The following is a 16,048-nucleotide window of genomic DNA, read 5'->3' as shown; positions in this document are numbered from 1 at the left end:
ACAGTGGAATGATTCAGCAGGATAAACATCGTAAGCATGTGTGTTTGTGTGTGTGTCAGCGTATATGGGGGTGTGTGATAGAAAGCAACACTTTGCTGGTATTAGGTCTGAAGAGTAGATTAGATTAGAGATTTCCAATCTAGTGAAAACCTTGAGGGTTATGAGAAGCTAGTAATGATAACGGTACATCACTAAAAACAAGTTACTAATTCAGTGCCAGCTAGTTGGTTTATCCATTACACACGACTGGAAAGAGTGAGAGTGAATAATTATTTGGAACACTTTTGTTAAAGCTTTTCTTCACTTGCACACACTCTTCCCAGTCCAGGAGATAATCTGGCTTTCCCAACATCGCCCAAGGATTGTGAAGTGTGTGAACATCAGATAATTCAAGTCAAATCACAATTTGATTTCCATTGGATACCAGCACTGATCTGCAGGGGGTGAGGGGAATGGAGTAGAATTAAAGTGCAATTCTGCTTCCAGCACCTTTTTGTTTCGCACACCGAATCCCCATGGAGCCCCAAAGAAGGAGCTGGAAAAGACTGAGAAAAACAAGTTTCAGAGTTTAAACTGGAGAAGTCCTTTTGCTTAGTAATTAAAGCCTGATGGAAGAAAAGCATGTGCAGAAGGCATTTGAAATCTTCTGTTTTCTTGGATGTCACAGACTATTAGTGAGAGCCACAAACCCCCTTTAGCCTGTATCACTGCCTTTGTAGAGTTATGCATCAAAACTGTATTCTGTTCCCCTCTCTGTTTCTGTCTGGAAGCCATTTTTAAATTAGACATACAAGTACTTGGTGGTTATTCAAGACAACATGTTCTCTGAAATGTCATTGTTTATACTATTACAGTATTCACTCTTTTGGGGGGCAGACATTGCACATTTTTCTCCAGGAGAGGTTAAAAATCTCTGCCATACCTTTTCCACATATTTATGATCAGCAGGCAGATGAGAGCCGCTAAATTGTTGTTTTGAGGGAATTAGACTAAAAAGAGTGAAGACAGAGATGAGATGAAAGGGGGGATGAACAAATGAATCAGCAAAGGAGAGGGAACAGCTGCTGGATGACAGTTTATAATGCCACCTCTCCGAAGTTTAAAGAGCCTCTGGATGGCAGATGAAGACGTTCATTCATATTTACGCAACGCACAGTATCTTAAAGCATAGAAGAAAAGCGTAAATCTGACACTTTTACATGATCAGAAGCTCCCAGGAATCAATGACACACTTGTATCTATTTCTGAGGATAATATAATGTATTCCTACAGAGACCATTTACATTTATAACAATATCTGGGGATTTTCTACAAAAGAAACCGCAATATATAATTTGCTTTCAAGAAAGAGAGCTCAGATCTATTCCCACAATCTCTTCAAATCATGCTCTCCGACACCTGCATGGACTTCTAATTCCTCACAGCCTCGCACAAGAAGTAAGGCTCTGCAGCTGCAAGTCTCTCAAAGTGCATCAGTGAATTTGCTCTATTATTTTTTCCAAAACATGCATTTTACACTTGAACAAATAAAGACGTTTACTGAAAAATAGCTTGTGTCCATCCCTCTTTTCTTACCTGAAACATTTACCGTAAAGTGAATTGCATTCTCCAATTTATTTTGGAAAAGATGTGTGCATGTATATCTTTGCCTGTAGAAAATGCACTTGCTGTAAACTGTGTTAATGTACATTTAAGTCAATTTTCTTCAGGGAATACATTTTTGGAAAGATGGTTATTTGCGTTCTGGAGGAGATTTAGAATATTGATACAACTTTCATGACTGCACTGTAGATTAAACATTTAGCTCCTGCCAGCTGAAGGATAGCTTTGCTTAGCTTAGCACAAAGACTGGAGATGGGGTAACAGCTAGCCTGGCTCTGGTAACAAAAAGCTTGCTATTCAACACATTATATCTCACCACATAGGGTTTTTTAGGGGATGATGTGGCAGACTGTACCTTTGGCTAATTTCTTGGTGTCTCTGTTGGTCGCCTGGAAATAACACTATACGATATCAGATAGTCCTGCAGTTGGAGCAATGCAATAAAACCATAATTATTTTCATTTTGAAATGTTGTTTTTTGAACAAATTAACCAAAGGAGTTGCTAATTAGTTATATTTAGCGGTGCTAGGCTGATTTTGATACAGACAGGGTAAATGATTCCCCCAGTTTCCAAAACGTTGCGCTAAGCTAAGCTAACCTTCTGCTAGCTTCATATTTAGAGTGCAAGCTATCTTTTTATTCAATACTTGGAAAGGAATCACATAAGCTGGTTTCCAAGAAAGGCAAACAATTGTTTAAAGTATTAGAAAAAACACTGTAGCATATGTTACAAAACATTATTCTAAATCATTCACATTGGAACTTTCTTAGTACAATACAATGCCATGTTCCTCGATGCTCTATCAGCAACAACACAAAAATGAACAGGTGTGAGTTTTCATGGTGGGAAATGAAAAACAAGATGTGGCCTGAACAGGTGTGAAAATGAAACTCACCTCATATCCAGGTCAGTTACACAAGATAAAACATTTTTTTTTTAAAAAGTATAATAAACAAATCAGCTCTTCCTGAGTGGAGATTAGGCAAAGAAAATCATCACTTTATTATCTGATGGTGACTCATAGGATAGACTCTCAAAGTCAGCCCATTATACATCAGACATGTGACTCTTCACGATCCTTTTATCTTTGTGGAATCTAATCAGATGTCGTTGACTCTCTCCCCCAGAGGGGCCGTGGATAAGTGTATTATCTAGATCATTCCACCGCTGCTAACGAAATCACCACCAGCCAACATTTCCTACAAGCAATGAACCCACCCTCGCTCTAGAAATCTCACAAAGTATGTTGGCACACATGCATGCACTCCTGCTGGTGTGATAAAGCTGCTTCCGACATTAGCAGATCATGGGACTTTCATCAGGAAAGGGATGATAAAAACAGTTATTTGTGGACATTAATCCATGCAGGCTCTATTTATAGAGCTGCTTACTATTTATGATCATGGACTTCCTGTTCCCACTGGCTGAGCGTAAGCGTAATCCTGCTTTCCTGTTGACGGACAAGAGGCTACAGGTTGACGAGACAGATGGAGGAATATGGCCGAGCATGTTTCAATGAATGGTCTTTAGAAAAACAATAGTTTGAGGTTTTTTACTCTGAGGGGGGGTTGTGGGATCAACAGAGTTACTGAGAGCATAAGAAATAAGCATCTGGGTGTCTGAGAGTGTTGTGAGAGGAATGGTTATGATACGATAAGAGCGAGGCAGCGGTAGCCTTGTTGCCAAGGTTAGTTTCATCACGTTACCCATATGTTCCTCCTGAGGACGCCACGTGCCGAGTGGAGGAGAGGATGCTGGGTTAAGTTTGAGCAGATGTTTTGTTTCTTTGTTTGCTTAACAGAGGAAAAGTGTCAGTCTATAAATGAATTTGTGTTCATTCTATTTCAACAAAGCATAACTTCTGAGTGATAGAATCAATCGAATAGTCTGGGCTTTTCGTGTCAGCTTTATAAGATACTTGTTTATCTGGGATTTTCAGAAATGATTGGAGTCTGTATTTGCTCAAACTTTGAGCCACAGCTAATAAGAGCTTTCTACACACAAGGCATCATGCAATAAATTGCATAAGCCAAGTCAACGAATTACATCAAAAGAGAAGAATTGTATAATTTGATTGGCCTTGTTCAATTTTACGCAACTCAATTCTAGATAACGATGCATTGTGAAAAGCAGATGACGCCATTAAATAATCAAGCAGTAAAATATCCTGAAAGGGAGGCAGTGAAATCCTTTTGATATGCACAGTTGGAGGAGATTTAGAGGCAGGCAGCCACTTGGTTTGTGCCAAGGAGAACATTGTTCACCTGACTTACAATGGCCATGATTGATCGCAACAAAAGTTTAAATCGACTCATGCCAAAGCCGCACAAGAGTTTCAAGGTTGTTTTGCATTAACAGCAGTACATTTAGCATAATTGATAGCTGGCTTGCACTCCAAAAGTCATTCCTCATGGGGCTGCAGACAAGGGAAGCCATCCTTTTCATCAATAATGGACGTCTTCAGCTCCGGGTGTAATCCCGCTGGATGTGAATACGAACATGCAGTTTATGAACATAATTTAATGCTCTTTTATGGCTCTTAAAAAGCTCATCTAAGACGGCAATTCTGCTTTTATTTGTGATCGTGCATCTGTTGCTTAAAAGGCAGTTTTTATGAAACAGTTTTCCAAAAAGAAGTTGCAAATCATCACATCTCTGTGACATCTCACATACACTCTCATGGGACTTATGGACAAGAGACCCATGATATGATGCTCAAAGGGGTAGGAACACATTGCATAATTTCCACAGAGCTAACCGGTGACCTTTAAGTGTGTTCAAAGCCTGAGTAAATATGTACACTCTTGAGGCTAAGCTTCACATGTTTAATCAGCCTCAGAAAAATGCACAGCCAAAAAAAGCACACATTTGACCTCTGTGTACAAAATGCTTTGTCATTAAATCCTGAATCATCATTCTGTTTACAGGATGATGCTGCTGCAAAATGAATTAGACATGATGGCGAGCAGTGGCTGCCGCAGCAGAGTCTACACCGCAAGACACATGGCTAATTTATCCCTACTTGACTGAAGCAAAGTGTGCAGCATTTGAAGTAAATAATGCATAATCAAGATATCATGTTCCCAGGTACATTTTAAAAACCGCCTACGCCCTGTTATGTATTTACAGAGAGGTAAGATGCAATGATTCTAAGGGAAAGATGGAGATATTGCACAAACGGTGCAAAGGTTTTATTTTCTGTCATAAAGCAGATTCGGAGGGATTAGGCAGGTGTAATTAACCAAGATACAAACCTTGAGTATTTAGGGAAGGCATCATGATGACAGAGACAGCAATTAGTGTGTATGTGAGTGTGTGTGTGTTCGTGTGTGAAAAGAGCCTTCAAACGTATAGAATCAAGGTCCCACAGCGCAGAGCTTTGTAGCAACAAATGACAGCTCTTGTCTCATTCAGACAAGTTTTGTGGGCGAGATGTCTAAGTGGTGCATTACGAGCTTATGCAGCTTTGATTTGTGACTTTGGTGTAATCAAAAATGTCTGAATTCCCAAAGGAGTTGTGCATAAACACAATTATGGGATCAATACTCACATTAATGCCTGCTGCCACCGGGCATAGAGGTGATTTTCAAAATAGCAACTGTGTGCAAATGTAAATGTGAATCCAGGCCCTGCATCAGGCTCCAGGTATTACACATAGGCTCATTCTCCACTTGTTTCTCCTGGGAGTTCATTTATGTTCTGTGGCATTTAAAAAAATTACAATAATTAGCCATATAAGGTTGCTTGAACTGCAGGTCAACAAAAGGTGAGGAACTCCATCAATCACAGCTACATGGCCTTTCTTCTCTTGTGCTGTTCAGTATTATTCATCCCTAATGATTGCATTTTCTCCGTGACATTTACTGATTACAGTCATATACATAGAAGCCCGCTGCATCTAGATTTCTAGCTCAAAACAGGTTGATCTGCTTGGATTACAGTCTTAAAAAACAACTGTCACAATGTTAAGAGGTTTCTTACAAACCACACAAAACCAGTGCTCTAATGGATAACAAGTCTACACTTAATACAGGGATCATGGCTGCTGGGTTTCATGTTTGTTTTGCCATTCCACTGAAGCATGGAGGACACATATATGGCAGGGGACTTCAGATTTACCCGGCAAGGCTGATCCAGTCAAATGTAGCGCGTGACATCAACTGTGTTATTAAATGTTCACACACTGCTGACCACAATCTCATCAGGAGTAAACACTTGCTGCTGTGTCCCCGTGCGTGTTGACTGTGTGTGTGTGTGTGTGCGTGCGTGCGTGCGTGCGTGCGTGTGTATGTGTGCGTGTGTATGTGTGTGTACGAGGCTAACTGTTTGGATGATTACCGGTATGCATCTTGAGATAAAGTCATTTCAGAAGTGCAGTAAAACTACCATCCACTTACTACTTCCACGTTCCTGATTTATGTTACCGATTTACAAGGTGAACACAGAGCTGAGAATAATGAGTCATTAAATGTCATTAAATGTCTGGCTCACCTTTGAAAGAGTACCTTTATGGGCATGGCTTGGAAAATAAAATGCCATAGTGTGACTGGTGATTTGCAACTGTTTCTTATTTGCTCTTTGTAGGCTTGCTTTACATCGAGTCAGCCCCTTTCCTCAATATAATGTCGAACAACACCTTAACAGATAGGAAATCAGCAGTTCATACTCTTAAGAATAAAACATTCAGAAGGTTTGCCCTTTTAACTTTAGAATAACAATGAGTGATGGAATATGCTTCTACAATTGAGGAATGCAAAATTATCTTTTGTCTGTCTGCAGCCCCTTTAACTATAACGTTTTAAATCACAGTGAAATAGCTTCAACCCTCTTAAATCTATTCATTTAAAAATCTGTTTTCACATACAAAGTTTTTCCTCTAACTCAAGTACTTCCAGCTTCCTCCAGGCACCAGCACATCACCTATTCAAGTTTTATTTTAGACTTTCGATTTGTCTGCTTCGACTTGGAAAATGTTTCCGGGAATAATTTGGTGCATTAAAACCCGAAAAGCTGCTCAAATCCTAGTTTCTGTATCAATAACGATGAGCCTGTCAAAGCATAGAGGCTTGTGTTTTCTGATGATTTGTATCCTGAGTACTGTGACGCCCAAGAAGACAGCCCCGTGTGATGGGTATTTTGTGGCTGGTGTGTCACTTAAGCTCTCGGATATATGTTGTTTTTCTGCTAAATGCACCATGCAGCCTCCACTAACCGTCTTACCCCTGTTGTTTCTTTGTAGCTCTCTGGTCAAGCTGTTAAAAAAACTACAATGTTTTTTATGATAATTTCTTGTTTGGCTTTATGCTTTCAGTTTGCCCAAAAGATTAAGGCTACATTTATGATCTTGCTTGGTGAAATTAATGAGCTCCAGTGTTTGCAGCTCCGTCAGGATTTAATACTCTTTTTACAAACTGGTTATGGTCAAAATGGATGAGATTAATGAGGAGTTTTGTATCTTTCTCTTCCATGGTTTTATTCCATCCTTGCAGTATTTCTGGAACAGCATGAATGACGTCAATGCAAAAGAGAATTCAGAGATTGTAATAAACAAATGTCCAGCCTATTCGATGAAAAGAAAAAACAACGACATGCTGATTACGCTTGCTAGGTAGTAAACGGCAACATCATCTTCAGGGGCAAGAAGCAAATTCTTAAGCGGCCTCCATTGTCTACCGCACAGTTTCTGTTTAGCACTGCTTGGAAAAATATGTCATGCCTGAAAAGGAGGTGGCCTTGCTGGCACAGCTCAAGCAGGCTGTCTTTTAAATGCCTTGCTGCACTTAGCTATTCCGTCATACTGGATGGGAGGCTGTCCTTCAGAGAACATGCACAACAGAGACAATGAACGAGAGGTCCCAAAGAGCCTGAACACGACTGGCAGAGAGAACTGCAGATTCTGAACTTCTGCACATGTTATGTTACATTTCTTTTATTTAAACCAGAGCAAAATGTATATATGCAATGCTTTTATTTTGTGCTTCAACGTGTTTCTTAATTTTCCTCTTCTTGGCATTTATCTGGTGCTTATTACATCCATTTCTTCATAGTAGTTGACAGTTTGACAGGCAGTTGGATTGGCTGACTGATAATGTAAAACGAGGCAATGAGTGGAGTACGGGATGTTATTTAAGTCTATTTCATAACAGCACACTCTTCATAGCAAATATATGATATTTCATGTAAAAAATATTTTCTGCCAACTTGTTGAGGCCGAGTGTATCTAATGTGGATGATAACATGTTCACCTGCTGTAGTGCCAAGTAAGTAGCAAACATCCAATAGTTTTCTTTGACATAGAGTGAGACTTTATATGTAAATAATTATATTATAACCTCAAATCTGTCCTTGAGCACATTAGAGTTTTTGAAAGTTACTTTTTAGCCCTTCAGAAATCTCAGTGACTTGTTATAATTGACCCTGGCATTGCTTTATTTAGCGTTATATTCCTTATTGATTACTGCCTAGGGGAACATAACTCAGTGGGAGGTTGTCAGGACGGCCGTGATGCAAGAGATAACAGCAAGAGACGGAGGAAAATAGTGTCTCATTCACATAGTGGCAAAGGAGACTAATTACGTTGTATGTGGAACCTTACAGAATTTTGAGGGCTGAAAGTGATGTTCAGAGCCTGAGGACACAGTCTCATTTTACATTCAGCTCCTTTTGTGGATCCCCATGGCTGCAGGGAGCTTTCCACAGTTTTAACATCAAATGGCATTTACAAAGCAAAGGCTCTGCATATTTGCACTGGCATTTGATACTTGTGATATTTGCCTTTGGTTTGTTTGATTTGTTGTACGTCCAAATACTGCTAAAAAGTGTTAAGCCCACAAGAGATGGAATGCATTGGTATTGATCATGTTAGGTTGTCACAAAATATAAAAAAGCAAACAAATACATAAATAGAAAACACTGAACATTGAAACAGAAATCAAAGCTTCTATTCATGCATGTATGTATCTGTATGTCATTCATACATGTTTGTTGTATAGGTCTCGGAGGTATTGAAACTCAACTCAGAGCTTGAGAAAAAAATCAGCTGACCATGAGGGACATCTAGTGGTCGAACATTAAACTTTCTCAGTAGCATTATAGGAGAAGCACCCACTTGTTACTTCTAATGTCAGATTAAAAAAACATGTGTTATACTAAAAAAAATTGGCTCCATCCAAAGCTCTCAACAAGTGGTCCAATTTACGATGTGTGCGATATATCGCATTAATATAGTTAAATGTTCTATAGATGTTGTCTGTTGCACGGAAAATCTAATTGAAGCACACAAATGCAGTGATTAAAAGACAACTCTTCAGAAACACAAAGAAAATGTGTTCATAGTTAATACAAAACGTAATACTTAATTCTACTAACTTTGCCTTAGTGACAAATGCAGATGAGTGGGAGTACCGTAAAACTGATGATGTGATTTGTGTTTTTATTGTATTATAGATGATTAGCCTCCAGGGAGCGCCCGTCTCTAGTATTTAGTCCATTGTCCACTTCATCTACCTGCCTACAGGAAGTGACAAACCACATGAAATCACACAGAACAAGACGAGAACAGGGCTTTCAAAATAAAAGCCTAAAACTAACAAGAAGTAACAAAAACAAAAATAATTAAGTGTTAACTTGTAGACCATAGTAGGAAGTAGGCTACTTTTACACTATGCATTTTTGCATTTTTAGGGTAGTACTTTCTTTTATGCCACTTCATACTTCAACTCCATTAATTTCAGAGGGACATATTATACCTTTTACTTTGCTTGCAAACATTTACTTGATCATTTGGTTACTAGTATTTACTGTAAAGATCAACATTTTACAAACATACTTTATGATCAGTGTAAAAGGTATGATGCTGGGGTTAGATATTTAACTACTCAAAAGTGTATGAAACATTAAAAAACAATTTTTTTATTCTTTTAATATTTTGAGGTAATTTTGGTGATAATCCGAATTTAGGGCTTTTACTTAGGCTAGGGTAGTATTCATATTTAAAATGGTTGCACTTTACTTGCTTGCACAATGTCACAAAACTTGTGATTTATAGACTGAAAACCAACACATTTATTGTTTAAAAAAAGAAAAGGTTGCAATACAGTCTAGGTCCATGAAACAACAACCAACAAAAGGTTTAATTTGAAAGTATAGCCAACCGGAAAAGTGGTTGAATCTTGTATTCCGGTCTGCTTGTCCACCTTTTCCCACCTCCACAGTCCTCCTCCCTCTCTGAACTAACCTCCTACAACAAGTTTGGACAGCTCAGCTTTTCCCTGTGCTCACCACAGCAGCAGTCAACCTCCTCCACTGGACTTTTCTCTCTGCTTCTCCTCAGTTTTTATACATTTTGTTGCTGTGTTTGCATTTTCCGTCGCCTGCTGGCTATGAGGAATTTCATGTGTCCGTAGTTTTGGTCACTTTTCCCTGTTGGAGCTTTTTTGGGGGGTTTGCGTCGGTGTAGTTTTTAATTAATTTTTCTTCTTTATTGGGCGTTGCGAGAGGACTTAAACATGTCGAGAAACGTGGAGGAGGTGAACAAGCTAACTGAAACTACATACAAGGTGGGTACTGCTGAGAACACAACAGGTGCGACCACGACACAGAGAAATGCCTCCATACATCCCATGTGTAAACTCAGCTTCAGTTAACTTTTCAGTGACGTGTAACAGGTGTCTTTAATTAACTTGTTGATTATTTAACTATTCACTTAAGGAACAGGCAAAGATGGGGTGAAGGGGTAAACATGGAACGAGTTTACCTTCTTTTTGGCTACAAATAGAGACGAATAAAGGCTAATTTATTCTTTATTTTGATATAGTATGTGTTTTAAATAAGTGTCAACACTTAACACAAGTTATTTTCTTAACATGAAGGGTATTATGCTCTTTAAGGACCCCTGGTCTGAGTAATTAGTATAATCCTTCCTTATTTACATCGGTACGGATAAACTCCAGGGCTAAAACAGTTTTTGCAGCTTATCAACATATTTGCCTTGAAGTTTAGAGGCTTTTATTGAATATTAGTGAGTTTTAAGAAAATTAGCCGCACCCTGGGAGTGTCATTTCCTCATTAAAAGGCTGCCTGGGTTAGTCAGCATCACTTCGAGTGCTCTTATGTGTGCTCTGACATCTGTGCCATCCAGTACAACATGAGTTTACTTTGTAAAGACAAGTGGGTGCTTTGAAAGTGAAGTGGTGTTACTTGTTTGGCACTGTTGGTTAGTTGTGAACATGTACTTCATAACTATGATAAATGGTCTGATGCTTAATATGGAGTAGTCTATTTCCAAGCAATCATTGGGGTTGAAGTAGAATGGGAAAAAGACCATGCGCAAATGAATGTGAGCTTACATGAATCAAACATCTCACACTGTGTAGCCAGGTCTGCTCCACAGGTGACAAAGTGAAGGTGATTTAAAGAAGCTGGAGAAGAGGAATAAAGAGAGTATATTATTTTTCTCAAAAGCCTTTAGCCTTCTTGAAAGGCTTGTATCTGCTGGTCTCTCTCAGGACAGCCCCCACAGCTCCTTGGTGTGATGAAATGCAGGAAAAAGACTCCAGGTTTAATAATTTAGCTGGCTGTGTGTGTCATGTGGTAAGATTATACAGCCAGCTCCTCGGCAGCCTTCACCTCTGGCTGCCTGCTATCATCAAAACTAGCTGTGTGTTTACACGAGTGTTGCAGCACATTTTGTGTTTTCCTTGTTGCCCCAAGATTATTGTGAACATGCTTCATGTATTCTGAAATGAGGGGAAATTAAATGTATTTTCTTAGATGACAATGTTCCCAGTCTATGTGTCACATATTGACAAAGCTCTGACACTGAACATGGTGAGAACTGCTGGGGTCAAGAGACCTTTTTTGCCGTGTGTGTCTTAAGGTGGATTACCAAAGTTAAATCATTTCCTGGTTTCTGGTCCTTGAAGTAAACCTAAGCTAAGATCTTATTCAGATATGACAAGGAGAAAGAATAGCTCAAATAATTACAGAGATACCAGAGTCTAAGACATGATTACAGATAGTCCTTAATCAAGGCTGGTTCATTCTTCATGTAAAAAAACAAAATGTTATGTCGTAAAAATCTTATTTTTCTTGTCTTCAAGAGGTTTTATTTCCTATTATTTTCATACTTTTATTCTTTCCCATTATTTAGTTTTCTTTGCATTTGTCAGTGTCTGTGTCATCATTACATCCCCCAAGGGGATTAGGTTATTGGTTAGGTGTGTCCGTTAGTCAGCAGGATTACGGAAATCTACCGGCACAAATTTCATGAAATCTGGTGGAAGGGTTTAAAAAAGACGTCAATTACACTTTGGAGCGGATCTGACTCACAGGGCAGATACACAGATACTTTTTCACTTTGCATTTGGCCATGACGAACTTGTTTCCACTTTTGTCTTATATGACCTGAATGCTTACATGGTATGCATGTGAATTTTTGCCTAAAGTTCATAGGTCATAGCTCCTGATAATGATCAGTCAAACTGTGTGGTTCATTCCCACACACATCTCATGTCACATAGGCTACGTTCAGACTGCAAATGAATCCATTTATTTTCTCAGATCTGATTTTCAAGACAGGTAAATCATGTTCTGATTCGCAAGTGAAAAGATGGGATTTATGTGTCCAGGCAATACCCAACCTATCTGCATGGGTTGCTGTGGTAACAGCATCATGTGGACAGTCCCCCACCTGTTGAGTCAGTTGTGTTTCAAAATCATAACAATGAAATCCTTTGAATGACATTATGACTAACTGTGCTTCTCTCTGTCTACACCCACCCAGAGTGTGATGGACCAGTTCAACCCGGGACTGAGGAACCTCGTCAACCTGGGCAAGAACTATGAGAAATCAGTGACCGGTGAGCATTATTTACTGCATTAAGAAACATTCACTGTAGCTTAGAGTTAAAAAATAAATAAAAATGACAAGCATTCAAATTAACTTTAAAAAAAATATGACTGGGAGGAGAGGCCTTTTTTAGTTCAGGTTCACCAGGGCACATTTATATACCTCTGTATACTGAATATTTAGGTTGTTGTTCATAGTCTTCAACATGACTTAGGAAGCCGATATCTTATAGACAAACATTAATGATCATTTTATCAATTTTCCAGCAATGATCCAGGCGGGAAAGTTGTATTTTGATGCAATGTCTAAGATTGGGGAGAATGCTGCGGTGTCTCCTGTCTCCAGAGAACTAGGTGAGTTTCCACGTTGCCCCGTCCTCTGGCTCTTTACTGCTTCATCTAGGGGACATCTGACTGTGGAGATACATCCTGCTTTCACTTGTTGGTATCAGAAGCATTTATCCTTTGTTTCCAGTGGTGGATTTATACACTATTATGTTCTGGAGCATTTCCTTCTCTACCCTTTTGAATAAGTGCTGTTAACATTTTTATTGTAGTGTTTTTATGGCAGCGCTTCAATCAATGGAAATAAAACACTGATAAATCAATGAGGTGGACAGTGATGAATGCAAGATGAAGCACGGTAACATAAATATCCCCAGCCATTGTGCCATCGGGCCAAACCACCTGTTCACCTTCCTCTTTAGCCTGAACAAAAGGATTTTCACTGATTCTTATAAGGAATCATTTAGAGATGAACAACAAGCAGTACATGCTGAATATTAAATACAATCTAGAAATTATCAAAAACCAACCTGATGTAGCTGGATTTGTTTGTGGTGCAGCTTTCCAAGTCATTTGCTGCTGAATCCTTATGAAATTATTTCTTGTTGTACCTTTTTTTTAATTAGTATTGACATCGACAAGCCACAAGGCGCGGGGCTTACTCTCAGCAGCCGTTATTCTTTGATTATCGCAGCATGATGCTTGTGATTTAATGTCTTTGTGGTAAGCTTACAAACGCACCGTGACTTTGTTTGGTTCTCTGTTTGTTTCCAACCAACTCCCCAGGCTTCAGTTCCCAACAGCTCATTTGTAGTCCAAAGATGTCTGGCTTCCTAACTGTTTGTCACCAGTGGCACACTTTGATATAACCATTGTGTGTCTCTCAGCTCCCCTGATGATTCACAGCTAAACTGCTAATTCAATTCAGCTTCACAATAGGCAGTGCCACCTGGTGTTGTTTTGGTGTCGGTTTCCCGGCACTCTTAAAGGGATCCTCTGCCCCAAAAATGAAACATCCATCCCCTGTAGACCAAAAGGATAACAGTTCTTTTTTTTTTTTAATCCTAATAAAGAACTGTGGCTTGCCAGATTTAATTCATTTTAGCTTCAATGGATTCTATTGGTGATCCTTTTTATTGTGCATAACAGTCTGAATATGAATCCACATCTCAGCTTTCTACCCCTCCATCTGTTCAGCATGTTTGAAACAGTCATTGTTTTTGTTGCTAAGACAAGAGTGTTTGCAGAATAGGTGCGCATGGACAACTGAATAAATTAGTGATTTATGCTGCAGGAGAGGTATCTTCCTAGATATGCAGGTGTTTCCTAAGGTTGACATGTTGGTTTATGTTGCACACTCAAACAAATCTCTGAAGACATTTTGCGTAATCTGTAGGAGTGACTCTTTGTGTCTACTGTAACTCAGTATAGTCTGTAACGTCCCCAAATTGCAGTCTGACATATGCTAGTTGTTAACATAATGACATGACAGAAACACGTTGGTATGTCATCTGCACGTAATTACATATACTCAGTGTGCAGGTGAAGCACTTTTGCTTTAAGTCTCTGAAAAATAAATCGGGATGTCATGAAACATTGCTACTTTTTAATGGATGTTTTACCCCAAATGGCTTAATCTGTATTAACTACTCCCATGTTTTCAAACGTTGTTGTTGGTTCCTACTGCAAGAGGACATTGTTTGGAGCATTTTTCAGTAAATCAAGTCCTTTGGTGGCGAGTAAAGCTTGGATAATGCTTCCTGTAATAGGAAGTGAACAGGAAATGAAGATAGGGAAACAAACAAACTCCTGATTATTATCACAGACCACCTACGTTATAAAAGAATCAACTTAAATTCAAAATAAAAACATTATACTATTCATTTGACTTTATCTGATAATAAAAACTATAAAATATTAACAGTGGGGGTGACGTAGGCACACTGTTAGCATTACAAAACAGTTTTTATGCCATTAGCGATGATGTCAGGCTCACCTCTGACCTGTGGATACACAACACACGTTAATCCCTGCATCAGAGACGCACACTGGTCCCATGACAGATTTAGTTTAGTCTTAGTCATTGTGGAGGATTATGTAGAGACGGTCCTCTCATCTAATCAAGCAGGCCTGTAATGCATTACTGTATAACCGGAGTTTGTCATCACATAACAAGCCAGGATGTAAGACCTGTGCCACGGTGTGGGTTTCAAGACAAAAATGGGAATGATAACTAAGCTGAATTTCCTGCTATAAACAATAGGTGTTTCATAAAGAATAAATTGTATCTTGTTTCTGAGTTTGTTCGTGGATGTAGTGAAGCAGCCCCGTCAGAAACCTGAGCTGCAGTGACGCAAAGCCAACCAGAAACCAGATACTCTTGAGAGGCATTGGAGGACCGGAGCACCTCACCCTCCTACCTTCTTCCTGCAATTCCCTTAGTCTCCCTCCTCCTCCTCTTCCTCCTCTGCCAAGAGTTCAAATGTCAACAGCTCTTTCATTCAAGCTCTCAGGCCTCTGACTTGTTTCCTTCTCTGGTCAAACATGGCGAATGGCTTAAGATCTGAAGCACCAGGATGTTTGCTGTATTCTCTCTATATCCTTCTAACTGTATCTGAGGTGAAACTGAGTGATGCTGAATATGTTGTTAGCCTCCTCAGAGAAATATGACAAGGACCCTGTAACTGCGTCTAAAAGCCTGTGAGACACCCTGACCGTGCAGCATTTAGTTAGTCCACAGGGAGTTGAATCCTATCCAATCCTGGCCTTTTTTCAGCAGCAAGGGTTTGCAGATGCTTGAATAGACACCCCCACAGAAACACACACACACACACACACACACACACACACACACACACACACACACACACACACACACACACACACACACACACACACACACACACACACACACACACACACACACACACACACACACACACACACACACACACACACACACACACACACACACACACACACACTGTCCTTTGAAGGTCCTTGCCTGCTCAAATGGCATTAGGCCCACTTTACATAATCCAAACATGTTTGCATGATGTGTCAGATGGTTCCCTCCCATGCCAGGATTATTTTGGCGAAATTCAAAAACAGTGTAGGAATTGTTGATCATTTGCATGCTACCAGCAAAATATTGTTAACAATATTAACTCAAAGTAAGGGCTATTTATTCACAGTTTATTTCACTGTCGGACTTTCTTTATTTTACTTTATTTAATCTACATTGTACTGCGCCATCAACATTGAAAATATACATGTTTCATCTGTTGCAATCAACATACTAACTGTTTATA

General features: G+C 39.3%; 1 protein-coding gene across 1 annotated transcript in view; it reads left to right on the top strand.

Moving 5' to 3' along the window:
- The first annotated feature begins 9,771 nt into the window (after positions 1-9,771).
- Positions 9,772-16,048, top strand: part of baiap2l1b (BAR/IMD domain containing adaptor protein 2 like 1b) — a 31,790-nt gene continuing 25,513 nt past the window's right edge. Inside the window, exons 1-3 of the mRNA XM_079645768.1 lie at positions 9,772-10,162; positions 12,388-12,463; positions 12,720-12,806. Of these exons, the coding sequence (XP_079501894.1) occupies positions 10,112-10,162; positions 12,388-12,463; positions 12,720-12,806 (214 nt within the window). The 5' untranslated portion in view covers positions 9,772-10,111. The remainder of the gene's footprint in view (positions 10,163-12,387; positions 12,464-12,719; positions 12,807-16,048) is intronic.

This window comes from Notothenia rossii, assembly GCF_949606895.1.
Source record: "Notothenia rossii genome assembly, chromosome: 8".
Lineage (NCBI taxonomy): Eukaryota > Metazoa > Chordata > Actinopteri > Perciformes > Nototheniidae > Notothenia > Notothenia rossii.
This window is presented reverse-complemented; position numbering and strand designations above follow the sequence as displayed.